The 25,147-nt window shown below is 37.6% G+C and overlaps 1 protein-coding gene across 9 annotated transcripts in view; it reads right to left on the bottom strand.

Annotated features, from left to right (window-relative positions):
- Positions 1-13,540: 13,540 nt before the first annotated feature.
- Positions 13,541-25,147, bottom strand: part of ARHGEF3 (Rho guanine nucleotide exchange factor 3) — a 294,208-nt gene continuing 282,601 nt past the window's right edge. For all 9 annotated transcript variants that reach the window (XM_032458236.1, XM_032458235.1, XM_032458234.1 and 6 more), the window contains 3 exons: positions 21,022-21,192; positions 17,608-17,794; positions 13,541-15,763 (listed from right to left, as the gene is read on the bottom strand). In XM_032458236.1, the coding sequence (XP_032314127.1) occupies positions 15,411-15,763; positions 17,608-17,794; positions 21,022-21,192 (711 nt within the window). In that variant the 3' untranslated portion in view covers positions 13,541-15,410. The remainder of the gene's footprint in view (positions 15,764-17,607; positions 17,795-21,021; positions 21,193-25,147) is intronic.

Below are 25,147 nucleotides of genomic sequence, written 5' to 3'. Positions count from 1 at the left end.
ATTTACTAAACTCATTCAATTATCTAGCAATTAATTATTGAACCACTTGTGTTTTTGAAGAACTGTATCTGATGCAGGGGATTAAACGTAAGACAGCTCCTGCTGGCAAAGACAAGCAAAGAAGGCAAACTTGAGACCATCTAGAAGAGACTTGCTGAGTTAGCAGAAGCAGAGATGGGGAGGAAGTGGAGTGGCAGGGAACATGACAGGAAACCAGGAAGACAGGAAGACAGGACAGTGAGGGCAAAAAGGAGCAAAGATACCAAAGTGAGAAGCACAAGGCTTTATGTAACACAGGGAAGCACAGTTGGTTCTTCTTGTGGTGAGACAGGAAGTTGAAAGGCAGGCTGAGCTGAATCACAGGAACCCTCATGTGCTGTGTTAAGGGACTTAGACCTAATCTTGAGGCAAGAGACAAGAATTTTAAGACCTTAGGTACAGGCTGACCTAATCAGATGTGAATTTTAGACAAATTATTCTGGTTCTTGATATAGAAGGTAGGTTTTTAAGGATACAACATAGAGGCAAGAAGATCAGTTAGGAGACTTGCAAAAATCTAAGTAGGAGATGACTTAGGACTTCAACATTCTTGGTTATTGTTAGCCTGGATACAAACCAAGGCTGTGTTACTGTGTGAGAGAATTTTAAAGGGAAGTAGTGAAGAGATGGAAGAAATCAATAATAGTTAACAAAGAAAGCTATTGGTGTTCTCCCTGCCACCAAATCCTTTTTTTTTTTAATGTGTCAGTAATTTAGAATTCTCTGAAAAGATCACAGTCAACCATAAAATGATGTTGCCAGGTGTTTTTAAATAAGCCACATAAAAGACAAAAACACTTCCTATTCATAATTCAGACACAGAAGACCATACAATAGTTCACAATTTTTAAGCTAACAGAAACACCCCCTATAAAACATTGTAAGTATTTTTCCTATTGGAATAGTTTAACAGAAGACCACAAAGTTTGAAATGGAGTGATGAAGCACAAAAAGTATAAGAGCAGATAATAAATAGACAGACTAGCTTAAGAATATACTGTCTTTTCATTCTAAAACTAGATTTAGGCATATCTGGTGTGTCAAAATTAGCTTTGTAACATTTAAAAACACAATACTGTTTTTGTTGTAAAAATAGTTTCAGCGTGTTTAGAAGATTTTGAATCAGACACTTGCAGAATATCTGAGACACCTCCTTAAAACTCCAGGTTCTGAGAACAGAATCTAACACTTGTCTAACGATTACTAAACTTGACTCTATGATTCTTTTTTTGCCAAAAAATAGTCCCTCAAGAGCATATACATAAACTTTCCAGCAGAGGGCAGAAAAACTTCACTAAACAGGTTTTTAAACCCCAGCAGCTTTTCTATACCACCTGACAATATTTTTAAAATATTCAACAGAAGAGTTGTATGAACATGTATGTTATTTGTGTGTATGTGTATTACTTTATCTTATAGTAATCATTGAAGCACTTGGTTTAGGCAGAACAGAATTCTTCCCAAAGTTCTGAGATTGCTGAAGGCTCTTGGATGGACAGGACATTTTAGGCAACAGCAAGAGGAAACAAAGGTGGGCCAGAGTGTCTTAATGTGCTAATGGGGTCATCTGCTGGTGGTCTGCCAACTCTTTTACGAAGAATTATGGTTTAAGGTACAATGGATTCTTATCAAAATGTGTTCTAACTATGCACCTGAGTTTCCTCATCTGTAAAATGGTGATAACAATTATACCTACACCTCAGGGGGTTGCTACACAGATGAAATATTTAGTGAGTGGGACACTGGCTTTTTTTTTTTTAATGATGGCAAAGTATATATAACAGAAAATTGACCATTTTAGTGCATAGTTTAGTAGAGTTAAGTACATTCACATTATGTGCAACCAATCATCAGAACCCTTTTCATGTTGTGAAGCTGAAACTCAATACCCGCTAAACAGCAACTCCCCATCTTCCCTCCCCATGGCAACTACATTCCACTTTCTGTCTCTATGATTTTGACTCTTTTGGGTGCATCATATAAGTAGAATCATACAAAATTTCTCTTTTTGTGATTGGCTTATTCACTTAGCAATAATAGTAAATAATGCTGAGTGAATACACTTCCAGGCTCATTCATGCTGTAGCATGTATCAGAATTCCCTTCCTTTTTCAAGCTGAACAATATTCCATTGTGTGCATATTTTAAAATGGGAATTAAAAAAATGACTTTGGAACTCCTCTTCCAGTTATACTGGAATAAAAAAATCAGGCTTACTATCTCCCTATAAACTACTAAAAAACTAGCCAAAATATATTTTAAAAATTGTATTCAGATATTAGACAACAGGCAGTGTGGATGGTGATCCCTGAGACAAGGAAACAAAAAGGTATAGCCACCCCAAATTTCTGCCTGGAGGCAATTCCCAGGCTGTGGATCTAAGGAGGCAAATGCTCTCTGAATTGAGAATCTGGGGAGGCCAAAATGGCTGAAAATTGCCAGGCAGAATTCTAGAAGATATGGAGAAAAAGAGACCCAGAAATCTGAACAGGAGGCCCTGTTGACTGTGCATGTGTAGATGAGTCTTCATAAGGCAGGGCAAAGAAAGACTGGGTAGTTGTAAACAGAATAACACTCAGAGCTCTCACCAGGTGGAGAGATGTGGGAATTTCCATTAGCCAAAATCCTCAGTAGTCAACAGAGTCACTCAGCAGATACTCAAAGCCTCATAACTTAGTAGTAAGACTGAACAATTCCCAGAGTAAAGGCTAATTTACATCTGCTATAGCAAAAATTAAAACAGGCCTTGAAAGGGTCACATTGATCTATCATTGACTTACCTACCTCACAAAACAAAACCTAACATTCCTTAAAGGGAAACAATATTTATATGTTCATAATGTTCAGTATCCCCCCAAAATTACTAAACATGCTAAGAATCAGGAAATGTTGACTCACAACCAAGAGGAAAAAAAATCAATCATTAAAAACACTCACAGAAATTATAGAAATTACGGGACTAAAAGATAAGCCTATTAAAACAGCTATTATAACAATATAAACATATTTAAATAAAAACATAATGAGAAAAGAAATGGAAGATACAAAAAAGGACCAAATGGAACATCCAGAGATGAAAAGTATAGTATTGGAAATGAAAGCTTCTCTAGATGGCATTAATAAGATTAGATACCATTAAAAAATAAATTAGTGAACTTGAAGACCTAGCAATAGAATCTATAAAAAATGAAGTACAAGTTTTTAAAAGATTGAAAAAAAATTAAGAGAGCCTCAGTGACCTATGGGAAAATATAGAGTGGTCTAACTTATGTGTAATTGGAGCCCCCAAAGCAGGGAAGTACAAAAAAAAGTATTTGAAGAAATAATGACCTATAGTGTTCCAAATTTTGTGAAAGTTATAAATTCAGAAATTTAAGAAACTCTGTGATCCCCAAGTGAGCTGAACATACTCATACATACAAATCATACCAAGTCATGTCACAATCAAATTGTTAGAAGCCATTGATGAAGAGACAATCTCAAATGCAGAAAAAACAAGAACAAATAAAACCATATTCTGTGCAGAAGAACAAGATAAAAATTACCATAGGCAGGCTTCCTGTCAGAAACTGTATAAACCAGAAGATAATGCAATGACATCTTTAAAGTGCTGAAAGAAAAAAAAAATCATTAGACTACAACTCTATATTCAATGAAAATGTCCTTTAAAAATTAAGGGAAAATTAAAGGCTTTTTCAAACAAAAGCTGAGAGAACATGTTACTAGGAGACTCTAGTAAAGAAATATATATATATATATCATCTGCAAGATCTATTTAAAAATAAAGACAGATGAAAAGATACAAGATGACAAAATATTTACCATCTGTGAACTAATCAAAAGAAATCTGGAGTGGTTATATTAATATTAGAAAGAGACTTTAGAATGAGGACTATTACTAGAGATAAAGGAAGGACATTTCATGATAAAGGAGTAAATTCATCAAGAAGTAAGTTCATCAGCAAGATATAACAATCCTAAATGTGTTTGCACCCAAATAACAAAATTTCAAAATACACACACAAAAACAGATAGAACTGAAAGAAGTAGACAAATCAAAAATTACAGTTGGAAATTTTAATACTTTAATATAAAAGGTAGACAGGAAATCAGTAGTGATATAGAAGTCTTAGACAACACTATAAATCAACTTCACGTAGCTGACATCCTACCCAACAATAGAATACACATTCATTTCAAATACACATGAAACATTCACCAAGGTAGACCATATGCTGGAATGTCAATCAAATCTCAATAGATTTAGAGGGATTAAAAAGATACTCTAAGATCAAGTTGGGTGTATCCCAGGAATGAAAAGTTGGTTTAATTTCAAAAATTAATATAATTCATTAACAAAATAAAAAAGGGACATACCATATGATTATCTCAAATAAATTTTTTCATAAAATTCAACATTCACGATAAAAATTTAAAAATTCTCAGCAAATTAGAAGTAGAGAACTTACTTGACCTGATAAAGAACGTATTCAAAGATATACATATGCATGTAGAGAAAGTGTGTCCATTTATTGAAAGACACAATATTATTAAAATGCCAATTCTCCCCAAACTGACCTACATAGACAATGCAATACTTGTTAAAATCTCAGCAGGATTTTTGTAAAAATCGACAAACTTACTCTAAAATGTATTTGGAAAAAGCAGAGGACTTAGAACAGCCAAAATAATCTGAAAGAAGCAAGAAAAGGTGTTGTTTACACTAGTTAATCTCAAGAAGTGCTATAAAGCCACAATTAACAAGACTGTGTAGTACTGGTGTAAGGACAGATGCAGAGCAATGAAACAAATCGTAGGGTCCAGAGATAGATCCACATTGTAAGTGGTCACTTGCCACTATGCTATACACCAGAAATTAATACAACATTGTAAATTGACTATCCTTCAATAAAAGCATAAATAAATGATCCGTTGATTTTCAAGGTGATGCATTAGTGGGGAGGGGATAGACTTTTCAACAAAAAATCTTGGAAAAATTGCATCTTCATGTGAAAAAATGAACCTTGACCTTTGCCACATGCCATATACAAAAATCTTCATCACCTTGGGCAAAGATTTCTTGTATAGGATACAAAAAGCATGAAGCATAAATGAAAAAGTGAAGAATTGGACTTCATCAAAGTTAGGAACTTCTCTGAAAAGCATTGTTAACAGAATGAAAAGACAAGCCACAGAATGAGAAAAAAAATTGCAAAGCAAAATCTGGATAGAAGACCTGCATCCAGAATATATGAAGAACTCTCAGAACTCCAAATTAAAATTCCAGTTTATTGTTGGATAAGTTCTCTCAGAACTCAGTAAGAGTGCTTGAGAAGACAAACAACCTGATGAAAATGGGTAATACATATGAACAGACACTTCACAAAAGTAGATGTTGGGATGGCCGATAAAGTACATGAAAAGAATCTCAGCATCATTAATAATCAGGGAAGTAGTTAAAACCTCTGTGAGATATGGCTACACACCCACCAGAATCATGAAAAAGAGAGAGAGGAGGAGAGAGCTAAACAATACTAAGTACTTCTGAGCGTATGGAATAACTGGGGACTTCCTGTTGGGAATGTAAAATGATACAATAATATGGTAAATAGTTTAGAAGTTTCATATAAGCATATATTTAATATGTAATCCATCAATTGCATAGTATGCAATTACACAATTCCTAAGTGTTTACCCAAGAAAAATGAAAATATAGGTTCACACTAAAACTTGTGCATGAATGCTTAATAGCAGCTTTAGTTTATAAGTCCACCGAAGGCGAATGGACAAACTCTATATTCATACAGTAGAATACTAGTCATCAATAAAAAGGAATGTACTACTGATACATACAACAATCTGGATGAATATTAAGAATGCTGTAATGAGGGAAAGAAGCCAAACACTATGTAGAATACATATTATTTTGTTCCAATTATATGAAACCTAATTTACAGTGACAGTGAACAGAATAGTTACCTGAAGCTGAGGGTCGGCTTGGGGAGTAGGTGGAGTCATTGACTGAGAAGGAGCCAAGGGAATCTTTTAGGATAATGATAAAGTTCTGTATCTTTACTGTGGCTACATGAGTGTAAATATTTTCCTAAAGTCATTGAGCAGTATGCTTAAAATGGGTTCCTTTGAGTGCGTGTCAAATACACTTCAATAAATATGATTTAAAGTGAAAATTTTTTGCCTACTCTAGTAGATTACAAACCAAACGTTGACAGGCTAGACGTTTCTGACTCCATCACCTGTATGGTCACTTGATGTGTCATAGGAGACTCCAGCTTGACATACGCCAACCTGAACTCAATATTCTTCCCTGGCCTTGCTTCTCCTCCAGCATTTTTCTCTTCATTCTCCACATTGCAGCTGTGTGATCTTTCAATTGAGATATTCGCTGAGATAATTGTGGATTCACATGTTGTAATAAATCATACAAAGAGATCCTGTTGGCCCTTACCCATTTTCCCTCTGCAAAACTACAGAATATCACAACCAGAATATTGACATTGTTAATATCTGCCAATCTGATTCAGATTTCCCAGTTTTACTTGCACTCATTTAAATGCATGCAATAACAGTGCTGGATTTTTCTTTTAGTCTTACAGATTCCTGGGGGTTCTGTTCATTTCTTTCTTTTTAGTTTCTTTCTGTGGTTCAGGTAAATTCCATCTATCTGCCCTCAGGTTCCTGATTCTATTACCTATCATCTTCACTTTGCTATGGGCCTCACTCACAGAGTTTTTAAAAATTTCTGTGATTGTATTTTTAAGTTCTGTCATTTCCATTTGATACTGTTTTATATGTTCTACTTCTTTACTGAGATTTTCTATTTTTAAAATATGTTTCAAGAGAATTTATAATTTGTAATTTGATTTTTGGAGCATCTTTATAATGGTTACCTTAAGATTCTGGCTAAATAATGCCAGTATTTGACATATCTTGGTGTTGGCATCAATTGTCTTCCCTTTCATTTAAATTGTAATTTTCCTTTTTGGGGGGATGATAGGTGACGTCCAATCTACAAACATGGTATATTTTCCCATTTTTTTAGGTGTTCTTTAAATTTTTTCAACAGTGTTTTATAATTTTCATTGTACATGTTTTGCACATCTTTTTTTCTCAGATTTATCTCAATGTTTTAAAATATTTTTATAATATAAATGGCATTGGGTTTTCAATTTCAGTATCTCATTGTTCATTACTCTCATACAGAAAAGCAATAAATTTTTGCATGATTATCTTGTATCTTGCAACCTTGTTAAACTTATTTAATAGTTTCAGTAGGTGTTTTATGTATTTCATAACATTTTCTACATAGATGATCATATTATCTGTGAATAAAGACAGTTTTACAGCTTCCTTATCAATCACCTTCAACCAATCAAGATGTTTTCTATTTATTTTTCTTGCCTTATTACACTGATTAGGACCTCCAGTACAATGTTGAATAGAAGTTGTAAGAGCGAATATCCTTACCCTTTATCTTCATCTTAGGGGGAAAGCATTCAGTCTTTCAGCATTATGATGTTAATCATAGTTTGTGACAGATATTCTTTTTCAGGTTGAGAACGTTTGTATTCCTAGTTTGCTGAAAGTTTTTATGAGGAATGCATATTTGATTTTGTCAAATGCTTTTTCTTCCTCTATTGAGATGATTGTGTGCCCCCCTTTTTTCTTTTTTAAATTTGATGAATTAAATTGGCTGATACCTTCAGTGTTAAATCAACCATTGATATAATTTTCCTCCTGCCTCAAGGACTTCTTAAAAACGTTTCTTGTGGTTTGGGTCTCCTGGCAATAAATTCTTTCAGCTTTTTTAATGTTTGAAAATTGTTTTGATTTGCATTTGAATTCTGGGCTCAGTTATTTTTCTTTCAGTATTTTAAAGATATTGCTCACTGTCTTCCTGCCTCATTTCCAACGATAAACCTTTTGTTTTCCTTATCTTTGCTCCTTTGTATGTAATGTGTCATTTTTCTCCATCTGTTTTTTTAGGATTTTCTCTTTATCACTGGTTTTGAACAATTTATGATATGCCATGGTGTAGTTTTACTGTTTCTTGTGTTTGGGGTTCATTGAATTTCTTGGATCTGTGGGTTTATTGTTTTCATCAAGTTTGGAAAAAATTTGCAATTATTTTTTTAAAATTTTGTCTCTTACACTTCTCCATTCTTTGTATTGTTTGTTTTATGGGGGGGGTAATTAGATTTCTTCATTGATCTCTGCTTGGAGGAGGTACTGGGGACTGAACTCCTGACCTCTTGGGTGCTGTGCATGCACTCTACCACTTGAGCTATACCCTTCTCCATCTCTCCATTCCTTTAGAGACTCCAACTGCATGCATATCATGGCACTTAACAAGTTGCCCCATGGCTCACTGATGCTCCTTTTCAAAAAATTCTCTCTTCTGTGTTTAATTTTGAATGGCTTATATTGTTATGTCTTGCTGACTAATTCTTTCTTCTGAAATGTATAATCTGATGTTAATCTGGTCCAGAGTATATTTCATCTCCCACATCTCTAGAAGTTAGATTTGGGCCTTTTTCCCCATATCTTTCATTTCTCTACTTAACATTTTACCATACATATCTAATAACTTTTAATGCCCTTGTCCGCTAATTCTCACATCTGTGTCAGTTCTGGGTTGGTTTCAACTGTTTTCATATTTTTCTCTTCGTTATGGGTTGTATTTTCCTGCTTCTTTGCATGCCTTGTAGGCTTTGAATGGATGTCAGGCACTGTGAATTTCATCATTATGTGCTGGGTATTTTTGTATGCCTGTAGATGTTCTTGAGCTTTGTTCTGGGATGCAGTTAAGTTACCTGGAAATAATTCGATCCTTTTTGGTCTTTAAGACTTGTTAGGTGGAACCAAGTGCAAGGTAAGTGTTTACATTGGGCTGATTATTCTCCACTACTTTTCAGGCCCTTCTGAGTACTTGACCCAATTATGATATCCTTCTAGTGTGGTCTGTGGGAACAGGCACTATTCCCAGCACTGTGTGAGTTCCCTGCTAATGCTTTTGGATAGTTCTCCCCATCCTTGGGTAGTTTCTCACAAGCGTGCACTGACCAGTACTTGGCTGAGTACCTGGGTGTGGGGAGGTGGGGGTTCTTTCTGCAGATTGCCACAGTTTTCTCTTCATGCAGCGTTCTCTGTCCTCTAAATCTTAGCGGCCTTGCTCTCCCTGAACTCTCAGCTACGTCTCTGCCACTCAGGGACTTCCCTGGATTAGGCTGGGTTTCTCCTCCCTGCCCTGTTGCCTGACAACCCTCTCAAGGCTGTACGAGATTCTACTTGCTTGTAGTCCTCTGGGATCTCTGGTTTGTTAATTAAGGCTTTCACTCATTTGCTCCCTTCTCTCAGGGTCTCTGTCCTTCTCTGCCTGATGTCCAGTGTCTTCAAAACTGTACTTTTATATATGTTATCTTTTTGTTTGTTTGTTTCAGGTGGGAAGGTAAATCTCATCTGTGTTACTCCATCATGGCTAGAACTCATTACCTTTTTTTCCCCCTTAATGGATGCAGTGGGGATTGAACCCAGGACCTGATGCATGCCAAGCATGTGCTATACCCTCCACCCCCTTGAACTCATTACTTTTAAGGAGATTTAAATAATAAGGAAAGTCTTTCCTACTTTTCTACAGGTTGCAGGTTTTTTTTGTGTGTGTGTGCTCTTCTGTTGTATGAATCCAAACTTCCTCTAGTGTCATTTTCTTTCTGTCAAAAGAAGGTCCTTCAACAGTTTTCACACTATAGGTCTGCTGGGGGTGAACTCTTTCAGCTTTTTTATGCCTGAAAAAGTCTTTATTTTGCCTTTGTTTTTGAAAGATATTTCCATGTCTCTTCTCAGAAAATTATCCATCACAACAAGAAATAGAAACACCAAATCCATCTTTGATTCTTCCAAAAGATCTTTGTATCCTTGAACCACAACGTTGGAGACAGAAAGCAGATGGTGGAATGACACCTGTGTCGATGATGATGACGACACGTGTATGATGTTTATTGTGTTGGGTACCAGTATCTATCAGAGGCTCAGCAGGCTTAGCAGCAAATTCAAATTAGGTTAATTTAAAGAGGGTTTAAAAAGGGACTTTATACAAAGTTGTGGGCAGAGTATAGAGACAATGAAGTATCCTGGGGCTAGTGACACTTGGGCTGTTACCATCCTAGGCTGGAAAGGTTACTGGAACTCAGAGAGAACTCTGTGAGGGGAGCTGTGACTTCATGTCAAGAGAGGCAGCCAGTCCAAGGCAATTCTTTGAGGAGAGAGCTGGGAATATAAATACTCCAACCTCACTCTTTTCCCTCTCTCTGATATCATGCTAGAACTCCACTTTGACCAAATAAAACCAGAAGCTACAAGCAAGAGTCCATTGATGAAGTACATATATACACACAGGCAGATAAAAGGATGGTTTAGGATAGAGCGTCAATTTGGAGAGGTAAATGAAAATAAACCATCCCATAAATTACTACTATTATTCCCAGATAAATGAACAATGCAAGAAGAAGAAAAATCTAACAAAATTATGATACCTTGAGTTTAGTGAAGATACTGCATTCACTAAAGGGAACCCTCCTGCACTTTTGGTGCAAATGTAGTTTTGTGCAACCATTATGGAAAACAGTATGGAAATTCCTCAAAAAACTAAAAATAGACTTACCGTATGATCCAGCAATCCCACTTCTGGGCATATATCTGGGGGGAACTCTAACTTGAAAAGGCATATGCACCCCAGTGTTCACAGCAACACTATATACAACAGCCATGGCGTGGAATGGCTAAATGTCCATTGACAGATGAAATAAAGAAGTTCTGGTATATTTATACAATGGAATACTACTCAGCGATTAAAAGAGGACACTAATGAATTCATCTACAAAACAGAAACAGACTCACAGACACAGTAAACAACCTTATGGTTACCAGGGGAAAGGGGGTTGGAACGGGTAAGTCTGGGAGTTTGAGATTTGCAAATGATAACCAATATATAAAAAAATAGATAAAAACAAATTTCTTCTGTATAGCACAGGTAATTATATTCAATATCTTGTAGTAACCTTTAGTGAAAAAGAATATGAAAATAAATATATGTATATATATGCATGACTGGGACATTATGCTATACACCAGGAACTGACACATTATAACTGACTATACTTAATAATAAAAAAAAAAGATATTGCTTTCAGCAAATAAGATTAGGGACAATGATAGAAAAAGGAAAAAAAAACTTTAGCAATAAAAACCTTCTCCCCAAATTAATAGACGGATTAGAAGATAAAGGTGAAGAAATTTCCATAAAAGAGAAAAAAAAATAAGGAAATAAAAAGTAGGAGTAAACAAATAAGAATACATGAAAACCAATCCAGGAGGTTGAGAGACCAAATCCAGGAAGCTTGACATCTCTCTTTCCAGAGCTCCTGAAAGAGAAAACAGAAAATTGTGGAAAGGAAAACAATATAAGGAAATATTCCAGATTCTCTGGCTTGAGAAGCCCCTTCAAACCCCATCCTCCAAATATGCAGCTGAATGAATGAAAAAGACCCCAGCCAAGGCCATGCTTCTGAGAAATTTTCATAACACCATGTGCAAGTTTAAAAGTGATTATTAAATGACAATGAAAACTACTAGCTCAACAGTTTTCAGAGTGATTTCACATGCACTGTCTCACTTTTTAAATGGCCTGAGGGTTTACAGTGTCCCCATTTCACACACATGGGGTGAATAGAACACCGAGGATGGCATTTTTCAAAGCTTTACAGGTGAGGTGACACAGTTCATTAATATTAGGTGTATCTGTGTGTGGACATGGAAGTAAACAAGTTATTTAGAATGCATGTCCAGGTTCCTGAACTAGATGATCAGCTCTCAAAGATAGAGTGCTATCTCTAATTCCTTGCTAATCCTCCAGGTGGACTGATGCACTGCTTCATCTGGGAAGACCTGTGTAGCTGACTGTGCCAACCAAGCCTGGAGGAAGGAAAAAAGATGAAAGGAGCAGTAACTGTTTTGCAAATTTGTTTGCATAAGTACCCTCTAGGTACATTGAATGCAGTCGACTTTTCTCACCGTGTTCACGTGGGCAAGGTTTTCAGTCTTCTTGATCTTCAGATTTCTTCTGGTGAGTTTGGGCTTGAGTTATCCTCTTTAAATTTCCAATACTGTCATTCTAGAATTCTGTCAATAAATGAGATAGCATGAATTAAATGAATCAACCGCATCAGTGAGAGGGGATGTTCAATGGCTTTTTCCATAAGCCAAGGGGAGCCAGGTGAGGTAAAATGCTCGAGCGAAATTGTGCAGTCAGATGGTCTCTTTATTAAACTTCCAAGGAATCCTCAGGCTTCTGCAGAATTAGTTAAAGATGGACATGGACAGCATGTTAATGGAAAGTTGAACAGCTTGTTCATCAACATGGTGGGTTGCATTTTCCTGTAACCAAAGAGATTTGTTAAGGCAGGGCTGTAGTTAAGAAGAGTTCTGCATTCCTAGCTGCTGCAGACTGTGCTAGGAATGGAAATGAAAGCAGTTGCTGGTGGTGGCTGCTAACCAGAAGTCGAAACCACTCTAATTTTGCACAAAATTGCTATTTCTGGCTCTTTTCTTTGCTAATAACTTTGACTGTGAGAACTGTATTTACTTGTGTGTCAAATAATACCTTGAAAATAGACTCAAGAAAACCATTTAGCTCCCAGTCACTTGTACTAGCCCACAAAATGTCAGTGCAAATATTTTCTAATATTCTAGGAGAGACATTCTCTAGTAACAAGTTCAATACAATCATGAGAGTAAAAAGTGGAGGGAACACCCAGAGTAGAACTGAAGAAGGATAAGAATGATGATAGGGAGGGAGAAGTAAGAAGATGGGAACAAGGCGTGAGTTTTCATTTGGAAAAAAATTTGGACTTTTATTTATGTGAATATCTTGACTAATCTGGGAATTAACAGGGTGTTAAAGAAAATGGTGAACGTTTCTTATAAAGGTAAGATTAACTACCAGCTTTACTGGGCCAACATGCTACTGAGAATTGGCTACTGACCACTTCAAGCTGTCGAGCCTTTTTATCTAAAAACTATTCTTTGGGGGAACAGAAGTGACCGTTTTAATTAAAGAAAAAGTGGAGTGAAATTCTAGGAAGAGTTCTGAAGTAAAACTGGCTTTCTATTATTTAGCCTCAATTTCATCAACAGTCACCTACACTAGCAGTGAGACTCAACACTTCTTTTCTATAACAGTTATGACATCCCTTGACACATAGTGCAGATTCAAGACACAGCTGTTAAAAATGAGCATACTTGAAAATATATATCTTAGAAATATGAGTTTTGCAAAAGCTTTGAGAGATCAAACCAAAGCACTTATTTCAACCCACACCCTATTTTAATATGTGTATTTGGGTCCAAGCAAAAACGTCAGAAAGAACCTCCCAGGAAGGTAGCGGAAATTTGACGTCTGTAGGGCAAATACAGTACACAAAGAGGATGACATTTTAATGTAATTTATTTGAAATGCTTCCAGAAAAGTTTAAGGCCATTTTACAAAAACATTCATTTCATGAAAACATTCATTGACTTTCTTCCCATAGGCTGGCCCTGACAGACCTCTTCTCAACGTGCTGGCCAAAGTGGTCGACGGCTCTGCCAAGAATGATTCGTTCTTTTCTCCAGCATCAGACAATCTTTCTCAGCTTTTCTCCGCTCCTCTATGCAGCTGGTTCATTCACTCACTGCATCAGTAACAACTTGAGAAACAAAGCAGTTTTAAATAAACTTGTAATAGAAAAAAAATTCACCTTGTTTAAAATCTATAAATACAGAAATATGTTTTATAGGGTAAAACTGACCACAACATTTTTTTGTTTTATTTTTGAAAAAAAAGTATTATATCTTGTTTTTACATTGATAAATCTTGTCACACAGCTTCTTCGAATGCACATTACAGACGTACATCATAAAATGACAACATAATATTTACTGCTTTCCTTCTGTAAACTTGAAAGACAAAAGACTGAAAAGAAAACTTTTTTTTTGGCAATAATTTAGAACCATTACTACTAGTGCTGGTGTGGGTCTAATTTTGCACAGGTTGTCTTTAATATTTACACTCACAGGGAGCTTTTCTGTGTATTCAGTTAATGTTTGTTTTTTTTAAGGTCTGTAACCCACCCTGCATTGTAAATCAAGGCTGGACGAAGGTTACTAGTTTGGCTAACTAATCCTAATTAATCATAGAGTTAATTAAGTTGGTCTCTGGAGAATATAATGATGATTCTGAGCCCAGCAGAGAGCCAGAGATGATAAACTGATGACCCAAAAGCACAACAGGAAAACCCAAGGCTCTGGCCTTTCCCAGAAGGACACTGGACCATGCTTTTCTCTTTTAATGTTTCCCACATAAGATCATGATGGAGCACTTCTTCCAAATTCTTCTTCTCACATGCTTCTGTAGACAGAGTCACTGACTCAGCTGCATTCTCTTTTCCTCATCTCTTCATTCACGCTCTAAAATATGAGTAGGCTTAGGCAGATGAAACAAAGCCAAGATGGGCCTTTTTGTTATCCTGCCAGATATTCCCAGTCCCTCTGAGTTCTATTCTGATGTTTTAGACTAGAAATGGCTCTCTAAGGCAAGCCAGCATCTATGGCAGAGACCTCCTGGTGCAATGCACATTTCAGTTCAAGATTCAGAACTGACAGCTGCTTTTGTGCTAGTCCTTTTAAGGTCAGACTCTATTTCATGTCCTAATAGATTATTGCATCAAATTTGCACTGGATGAAATTGCAAGGTCAAGACAGTGCTTCTTCCTTTGCAAAATTAAGCCTTTGGAATCCCCAGGGATATCTTCATGCTTTCTGGTTGAATAACATCAAACCAATTTCACTCGAAACATTGATCTTTCCTGGTTCTCCTTCAAATGCCATCATGGTACATGACTGACTTCCTCATGCCCTGTTTGCTAGGCCCTTGAAATTCCATGCCTTCAGCTACTCTGCCAAAGAGCCAGAAAAACACTAGAGAAACACAGAAGGATCCTTTAAGCAATCTACACAAAATGGTAGTTTAGAGATTTTTTTCTTTGTACTTTTTAAAAATCCAGCAGGACAAGTGAAAGTAATTTGCTCCATCCATCCAGACATTTGTGAAATACAATACAGGGTAACAGTCACCTCAGATTCCAGTTTACACAGACAGACTGGCAGTTACAGTACTAGGGACAAAGTACAGATTGAAGAGACTGGGTCAACACAGTCACAAAAGTATCAAAAAGTGCTTCTCCAAACCGTTCCATGTGTGGAATGCAAATACTGTACAGGTAGGACACAGGGCTACTTCCAGGAAGTACACGCTTCTGTCAGACGTTGCTTTCAACGTGCCTGCTATTCCCACAGGAAGAGTCTGTCTGTTCCATACGCTCACAGTCCAGGCTGACCTCACTTGTGTCCATGCTACAATCCGATTCACTGTCCGATTGGTCCATCTGCTCAAGTTTTGTTTCTCCCTGTGGCTCCCTGCTTTCAGTGGCGGGATCTAGGAATGATCCCTCGGAGTCAAGTACCCCAGCCTGCCCGGCAGCACACACAACTGTTTCTTTGGCTTGACGAATACAGTTGAGCCACTGCTGTTTGTTGAAGGTGTCGTTGGCTTGTAGTGAATGAGTCTGACTTTGGGATCCATTTTTGAAACTTACTCTGAAGAAGTTTTTAACTAGTAACGAAAAACACATGAAAAAAGAGGTCAATGAACAGATATTAACCCAAGCCAAAGAGAACACATGTAGTGACACTAACCTCCCATGTATCCAAGTACCCATGGCAGACGCAGACATCACTAATTGACTAGTAAATGTGTCCCACTGATCCAGGATACGGCTCAGCTCTACCTTGCAGCCTCCATCACTCAATAGGAGTTGACACAGGTCTGGCACTTGGTTGCCCTAAGTTGTCCTCAGAAGCTAGCAAATCAGTGCAGAACAATTAAGTCTTGTGTTTAAGGGGACCCCAGAGTACTGGGTACCAAACCTGGCTGCATGTCAGAATCCCCTGACAGCATGTTAAAAATATAGATCCCGGGGCCCTACCCTTAGAGATTTGGATTCAATAGGGCTCAGGTGGGCCTAATAATCTGTAATTTCAACAACTGTTCCAAGCTAGGGCTTTTTCAAGTTTAAGAAGCCCTTTGTAACAGCAAACAGGCCCATGACCCTCCACATGATAGTATCTGTACATTTAGTATCTGATGATTAAGAAGATATGTAAAGACACAGAACTCTTATAAGTTTGGTTTCATTTTAAAATAAAATGACATTTTAGTAACCTCAACAGGAGCTACGTGCATTTAAAAAACAGCAGTGCACAGTATGCATGACATTTGATTTAGTTTAATAACAACATTAACTGGGATTAAATGGGCCCCACGTGCCACATGCATGGGGTTCACAGAAGCATCTGAGGTCAGTCAGTCCCCTTGCACAATGCCTGTAGCCAACAGACTAGCTTCAGATAAAACAGTGGAGCTTCAGGCTCTACTCTGCTGTGGGGCAAATGCCTTAACTCCCTTATGTCTCAGTTTCCTCATTTGTAAAATGGGGAAAACAAAGAGAACTTACCTTAGATGGCTATTATGAGAGATAAATGTGGTAATATATGTCAGTACTTATATAATGCCTGGCACATAGTACTTGAGAACTTTAAGTACTACCACTAGGGTGGAGGGACGGGGGTGTAAGTAAGAGGCAGTACACGTTAATTACTTCGACCATACGATGCCAATGTTAACCTAAGAGGCTCAAACGTTACTTTTTCCGAGAAGTCTTCCCTGATCATTTCATCTTAAACAGACCTCCTATTGCTATCCCTCTCTATTCCCTTACTGGGTTTTAGTTTTCTTAACAGCACCCAGAATATTTATTTGTCTCTTATCTATCTCTTCTGTCACAGTGTCAGTTCAATAGGGCTTCCGAGGAATTGAGCTGTCTGGTTCACCAGTGTGTGCTACTGCCTAGCACAGTGTCTGACACACAAAAGACACTACATAGACACTGCTGTCTAAGCTTCTCTTGGTTAATTCCTTGGTTTACTAAGTCTTCAGTTAGAGAAGCCCAGTTGAGTAACTGCAAATGAACCCTTAACCCATTTGACCATAGTTATGTCTCTTTAGAGACAAGTCTGTTAGCTCAACTACAAAACCCACTGTTATGTACCTGGTAATCACATAAGGACTGTCTGGTCTTAAGAATGCTTCTACCCAATGGAAGGAGTCAGAGAAAGACAGCTTAAGGGGCACCAGTTATGAGCAGACAGGTCAGCTTGCAGGGTCTCATTTAATCCTTGCAACAATCCTATGAAGTAGATATGCACACATCCCCACTTTGCAGATAGAAAACTAAGGTTCACACAGGTTGAGCAAGGTCACACAATCAGTAAGTGATGACACAAAACTGGAATGCAGTTTGACCCAAGGCCACGACTCTTTTCTTTCCACCAGCCAGCCACTCCCTCCAAACCACCACCAAAGACATTCAACAGGACAAAACGGCCAGTCCTCCATACTTCTCTCGTTGTTGCTGAATGCCCCACGCAGGGAGCCACCCAGCCTCACTTCTCCGTCCTGCAGGTCTTCCAGCAGGAGGTCCTTCACCGGGATGGGCTGCCGGTACAACTGGTAGCACAGCTGCTCGTTGTGGGTGACGGCTCGGGTGATCACAAGGACTTCTTGAAACAGGAAGACATGTAGTTTCTGAAAGAAAAGAATCCATGGGATTCCCCTAAGCAATAAGTGGTTGATAAGCGGACCTCTGTGGATAAGAGGTCCCCAGGTACCAGGTTCTTACTAGCTTATGAACTTCCAGGCTCAAATCTACCTCCAGAAGAACAGACAGCTGGGAGTTGGAGGCATTTCCAGATGAATCCATTGCCTTTCCTATAGGAGCAGGTCCCAAGGGCCCCACTGAAGAAGGCCCTCTGCCCACAGGCACCTGCAGCCGGGCCTGCCAGCTCCAGGGGCGCTGTTCAGACTGCAATTCACAACCTGTGTAGACACAGCCTCCAGCATTTTCTTATGGGAACATAAGAAAAAAAGAGAAGCCCCATAGAATGAAGTGGGTAATGAAGGAGAAAAAGTTAGTGCTCCCCGGCCTTGGCTTATTTTACCTAATGTAATTCTAAGAGATCAAAATGAGTAATAGTCTATAAAGGATGAGACTGGCATATTGGGGCCTAATATTAATCTTTGTTACCCAAACCCATAAAACACTTGTTCCTTCAACCACAGAGCTGATTATCAGCTTCATCTAGGCACTGCAGCTCGGAACACTGCCCATTCCTGAGGAAACCAGAGCATGCTACTGTAGCCACAAAGAAAGATGATCAAAGAGGTTGTCCTTCTTGGTTAAGTTCATAAGAACCTCAGTTCTCTGAAGAGGTTGTGCTTAAAAGGCTGACGATTGATGTGTGTGTTGTGGGCAAAAGAGCATCTCAGAAATAAAGGCTTGTCTCAAACCACATCATGAAAGCAATGGGGTGGAGCTGGGATAAATTGGCTCCATTCAATTCCAAGTGCCAGACTCTTCCTACAGTTTGGAAATGCTTAGGAACCGAAGTGAAAAGATCCATGACTTTACCGCTGGGTTCTAGTTTTTCAGTGGAAATATTTGGGAATTTCAGCCCAGGGGGGTCTCAAAGAGGAGACTGGGAAACTCACATTACAATCTGGATGTAGGGCCAGGAAAGCACATTCAGCATTATCAGATAGTTTTACATTTGGAAGAAAAGGTACTTGTAAGTCATCTACCCTAACCCTGCCATAGACAGTCAGACAGACACACACCAAAAACTGCAGAAACTGAAGCTTAACCAAATGTTGGCTGGTGGAAACACAAATGATGATGGTTCTGTATTGGTGTGTGCGTGTGTGAGCTTTGAAGATTGAAAAACAGTAAAGCACAAAATAACCAAGTTAAGGGCTTTTTTTTTTTTTTTTTTTTTTTTTTGCAGCAGGGTGTGGTTGAGAGTGTTAAGAATTTTCTCTTGGGGATTGGGAGGGAAGGGGTTAGTCATTATTTTACACACTAAAAATAATCAGAGATTTTTTAATACTGTTTCTACTTCAATCTTCTAGCCAAGGTAGGATGTTTGAGCTCAGATTGTCTGGGCAACCTTTAAAAAATATCCCTTGTCTATGAATGTTCACTGAGAATTCCTCTTCTTAGTTGCAGCTCCTTTCTGCCCTCAAACAATTGAGATTTTTTCCCTGACTCAAGACTTTATTCATAATGATTTTTACAACTCTATTGAAAAACAAAGAAACTAAAACAAATCTCCCACCCCAACTAAAATCTTTGGTCTCAAAAATCTATCTACCTGGAACATGTACTAGACAGAGTTCATCCTTAATGCCCTAGGCTCATTTGGCCAGAGAGTCTCAGTGCTTGACTGATGGACAGAAAGAGAACAGGCCCTCATTCCACTGAGTGATGCATCCTCCTGACTATTTCCCACCGGGCTCCTGAGAAAGAGTTCCAGGAGCCAGAGTATCAGACATTAGAAGTCCACCAGTGCTTTCCAAAAATCAGCAAAAAGCAGAATGCCACTTTCTGGCAATCAGTAATGGCAATCAGTAACTCCTCAGTCAAACAGAAACACTTTTTCAAGCAGTGGCCTGTGACAGGTCTCATAACCTCTGTTGCAACATCAGCTGGTTGGATTGACAGCAGCACTGATAATAGGCACTGCAACATGTACTCAGTGATTTTAAATAACATTTCCAAGCCTGCTCATAAATGCTACTCTACAGTCCAGATCAAAAGGGCATCCCTTGAGTCATCAAAGCTTTATTAAGGGCTTTTCAATCTAGTTCTGGCTTTCATTCTAAGGGTTGGCTAGATATCAAAGATGAAACACAAAAGAGGTGAAGACTTTCTCAATGGCTTTCTCAATACTGAAATTTAAATATATATAATAAAATTTATATATTATATAAAATTTGTTATATATAACATAAAAATTATATATATATTATATATTAGCATTAATTTCTACTGGCTACAGATAAAAACAGCATGGTGAGTTGAATGAATTTTGAACTCTCATATAATTAAAATCCATTTTTCCTTTATGTAAGCATTCATTCATTCACTCATTCATCTAACATTACTGAGTGCCTCAGTATGTATCAGGTCCCCATGATAGGTGCTGGGGACTGACACGGCAGTCTCCACCCTAAAAAAGCATGGCATAATGGAAGATACTGACAGATACCCAGAAAATTACAACCACTGTAGTGAGCCCTCCCAGGGGAGATCTGCACAAATTGCTATGATAGGAAAGGAGGAACAATTTCAATATCTACTAAGGAATAAAAAGCCCAGAAATGGAATTTCTACAGGTCAGAGCTAGGGACACTGCCATTGGAGTGTAGGTTATTATTTAAAAACAAAACAAAACAAAACAAAACAAAATGGTCTCAATATCTACTAAGGAATAAAAAGCCCAGAAATGGAATTTCTACAGGTCAGAGCTAGGGACACTGCCATTGGAGTGTAGGTTATTATTTAAAAACAAAACAAAACAAAACAAAACAAAATGGTCTCAAAATGTCAGTTTGTGGATAGGTGCCAATTCATAAGAATAAGAAGAATTTCTCATAAAGCTAAATGAATTCAATGTAACAGCTGTTTTTCTCGGATCATATACTTTTAATATCCTGTTAAAATCACCCATTATTTTTTAATATCAAAGTGGGAGGAGATGGTAACTGTTTCGTATTTGTTTTTGAAGGTCTTGATCAAACCAAATAAAAAGTTTGAACTATACTTCAATTTAAAAAAAGCTAGCAGGGGAAAGGGTATAGCTCAGTGGTAGAACTCATGCTTAGCATGCATGAGGTCCTGGGTTCAATCCCCAGTACTTCCATTTCTTTTTTTTTGAGGCCCAGGATCAGACCACTGAAGCAGAGTAACCACTCACCACGCCCCGGTTGTTTTTCAGTTCACCATGACAACACAGCACTCTTGAGCTGTCAATCAGGGAGTCTTTCTGGCCTTCTTCTAAGTAAAGAAGTCGCTCTTTATAATAGCGGCATTCAGATTCTCCAGTCTTGGTGTTGATTTCTGCCACAATTCCCTGAATGATGTTTATCTGTGAAAACAAAAAGAAAGTATGGGGAAAGTAAGCAAACCAGCCACACCAGCAAGACCCAGGGACTCAGCCTAGAAAGTAAGGAAGATACACTTGGATCTAATTCTGAGATTCTGTTATCTAAGTTGCTGCTTTGGGAAAAGGGAAAAATAAATAAATGCGACTTATACACTGTATCCATCTATACACCATCTAAACACATACACATAGAGATAAACACATACACATATATTCATTTGTACATATATATAGATATTTCTATTATATAGAAAGCTAATAATGATATATAATTTTATCTGAGAGGAAGAGATATGAGGTATTGCTTTCAACGTGCAGGACTTATAACCACTAAGCTCCATGTTGCACATTTCCTAAAGCATGCTCACAATGTTGAAAATGTAGGCATATAAAAAAGGAGGCCAAGGAAAGAAAACAAAGCAGAATGTAATAGTCCAGAAAAAGGATCATCCTTGGGGATTTGAAACCCAGTTTCAAGGTCTCTCTGCATGTACTCAATCTAAACCGAAAACAGTATTTGCAAATTGGGTGTGAGTAAATGATTTGGATATATGTTTAGTGACAAAACATAAATGATTTATAAAGGACAGAGAACTAGGAATGGAAAGAAAAGACACTAGGAGTAGGCATGAAGACAGTCTGTCTCTGTACAACTCACACCCATGCCTACAGCACATGTGAATTAAGTAAGGGGTAGAGGGATTTCAAAGCAATGGTGGATGCATTATTGTTAATACAAACTGAAGTGAAATAAAACAACAAGAGTACAATACTAGGACATGGTCAGTGGGCATTTATTCTGACGTGTTTTTCTATCACATGAATAATATATCGAAAAGTTAGAAAATACTAGAAAACAAAAGAACAGGAAATTAGTTGATTAAAAACTCAACAACATCAATCCAAGACAAAGTAATGACTTTCTCAGCAGAGTCCTCTGTCCCCTAATAGTGAAAAGATCAACAATCCCATCTTTCTTGGTGGTGGTGGTGGTAGTAACAGAAAAGAACTTAAAAGGTGAGAAATGTTAATAGGGACTCTTCTTGGTCACATTTACTTAGTAGAAAAACAAACCAGTCTCTGAAAAGCAAGGTTTTAAAAGAGACCTTTACTCAGTGAATAGCTACCAGATCTTGTGTTAAAGCAGTATTGAATTCTAAGACTGATAAGTGATTATTTTTCATTTGCCTTCTGCCCAAAGCAACTGGATGAAAACTTCTACACAGTTACAACTTTGGCACTACCATGCAGGTGTGACAGACGATCTTACAGCTTTGAGCTGGAGTCTGGTGACTGTATCCTACGGACAGACACATAATCTGTACACTTTTGTAGCTGCTAAGTTTCAAAGATCATTTATTTACTCTTTTCTCTATTTTCCAAATTTGGGTGGTAGCAGTACTTTGATAATTAAAAAAAAAACACATTACTTAAAAAAACACAGGCTCTTTATATCGTAAGACAAATTTTTTCATCTTTGGTGTCAACCTAATATTAAACATAAGTTCTATGAAATTAACCTAAGTTTCATTAACATAAAACAAATAATAAATAAAACATTTTGGTGTACAAACTTTCTCTTCTTTTTCCACTCATGGTTTTCAAAGATGACTGATTATTTATTGTTATTTTCAAGAATAAACAAAAAAGAAATTTCACAAAATATACCAAAGCTATGACTCATCCTTCAAATTAATTCAATTAATGCTTGTTGAGCATCTGTTCAGTGTCAGACTAGGGGGTGGCTTTCAAAGAAATGAAACAGGGTCCCTTCCTTTGAGAAGCTTAAAATACATGAGAGGTATCTGGGCACACATTTTACATCTACCTTATCATTCTATTTTGTTACATTTTTTAATACATAGTGAAATCCATACTTTTTTCTTGCTTTTAAAGACCTTAGTATTAATTGCTGTGTCTCATCTTATTGGCTGACTATTACTAGGTGTACTTGGGCAGTTGGAATTAACAAGTACTTGAGTCAGTTTTCTGAATATCCTGTAAGTTTCAAGGAAACCAGAAGGAAGATATACTCTAGGCATAAAGATGCATTCATTTCCTAATTTAACTCAGGAACTGACAGCTGGCACATCACATGAAGATTAATAAACTCAAACACCACAGTGGTTCCATAGGCAACTGTGACTATTCTCAAATGCTGCTTCTTTCTCTGGTGTTTGTAAAAATTAAAAAAAAGACAAAACAATGGAAACAATTGGAATTATTCCATATTCTATGTCTATATTTATAATAGTAGCTCTGGGTCTGCTTTAATTTATTAAGAATATTATTTTGTATTCTTATTTACCTGTGTACCATAAGCTAGTGCACCTGCATACCATGTCTAATCTCTCTGCACTGGTTCTTGAGAGGAATTTATTTTGCAGAATTGCAGCAAGGAATAAAGTTACATATAGCAGATTGCCAATAGCAAACAGTCATGATAATTGCGCATTTAAATTAAATTTATTGTTGCATGTCTCATCTGGGTTCAAACTGAAGGGCAGGGGCTGGTAAAAGATGATGATGATGAGAGATACACATAACAAAACAGGGATTAAGCCCAAACGTGCTGGAATCGTCATCCTCAAAGTGGAATCTGAAAGCCCTGTCTGTCCTGTCCCTTGTGTGGTAATATCATCTATTCGTTGGCTCTTGACATTGGCCAAGAATAGCAGCCCTTGCGGCTGTTCCATCCAAAGCAGGTCTGTTCTTCCCATTGATTCCAGTGATATTTTTTTAAAGGAATGGGAACAGTGACGGGCAGAGCAAAGAGACGGTCTACAGGATCATTTTCTGGCTGAAACAGTATTTAGAATTTAAAACATTAAACAATCAGATCTCTAGAATATCTGAATATCTGAAGTCTTATTTTAAGAAGTTCTCTTTGGGGGGAAATTCCTATTGACCCTCCAAAACACTGTTAAGAAATTCTAATACAAATGTAGTAGTTTAAGCACTGCATTAAAAGCAAGACCTTTCTTTAGATCTAATCATAGGACTGAATGCTTGGTATAGAAGCAATTTACTTAGAGTTCTCTGAACTTTAAAAGTTCCTCCCTTTTAAAAGGTGGAAAATTTATTCAGGGAACATATTAGTCAAGCTACATTAGTACTGTGGATTTTATGGTTATCAAACATTCACAATGCACCCAAGAGAACAGGGCTAAATATTTCTGCTCATCTAGGGTAATGCCACAAGGATTTTGAAAAGAAGGGGAAAAAATTGCTGTGCCTTTATTGTGTAAATGGGCATTCAGAAGACTTGCTCTGCAGACATTTTCAAATGCAGGAATATCATCCTTCATACATAAATCTGCCTGAGTAAACTAGGTACAGATTCCATTTGTGAAAATGGCATCACATTTTATGCACTAGGGAAACTGGTGCATCCTTTCACACTGCAAACAAGCATATTCTTATCTATGTCTTTTAAATTCAAACTTTAGCTCACTGGGATTGTGTTTTTTTTTTTTTTAAACAGAGCTTTATTCTTTCATGCTGCATATTAAAAAGAAGAAATCTATACTGTAAAGCTCAGAGTGAGCTTGTGTGCTTCAAAAAAGTAATTATTTAGACTAGCTCGAGCTCCCTGTTGTTCTCATTCCTACAGACCACACACTTGCTGGGATGAAATACGGTGAGGAGGCAACCCTACTGCTCTTTTCAGTAATAAAAACAGACATGATGAAGTGAGATGGGCCTCATCCCTGGAGGCTGCATCCCCCATCGTGCTGCACTGGGAGCCTGGTCTGTGTGCGTCGGGTCTGCCAGACACATCAAACACCTCGAGAATCAGGAGAGAGTCTTTCCTCATTCTTCCCTACCCCTACAAGGACAACTGGCCCAGCTCTGCACCAGTGAGGCCTTTCCACAAAGCCTGGTGGCCAGACAACGTTCTGTGATTCCAACAGGGCTCAAAGCAGCAGCTAGGCTT

Source organism: Camelus ferus, chromosome 17 (genome assembly GCF_009834535.1).
Source record: "Camelus ferus isolate YT-003-E chromosome 17, BCGSAC_Cfer_1.0, whole genome shotgun sequence".
Lineage (NCBI taxonomy): Eukaryota > Metazoa > Chordata > Mammalia > Artiodactyla > Camelidae > Camelus > Camelus ferus.
Note: the sequence above shows the minus strand (reverse complement) of the source record. Positions and strands in the feature narration are given on the sequence as shown.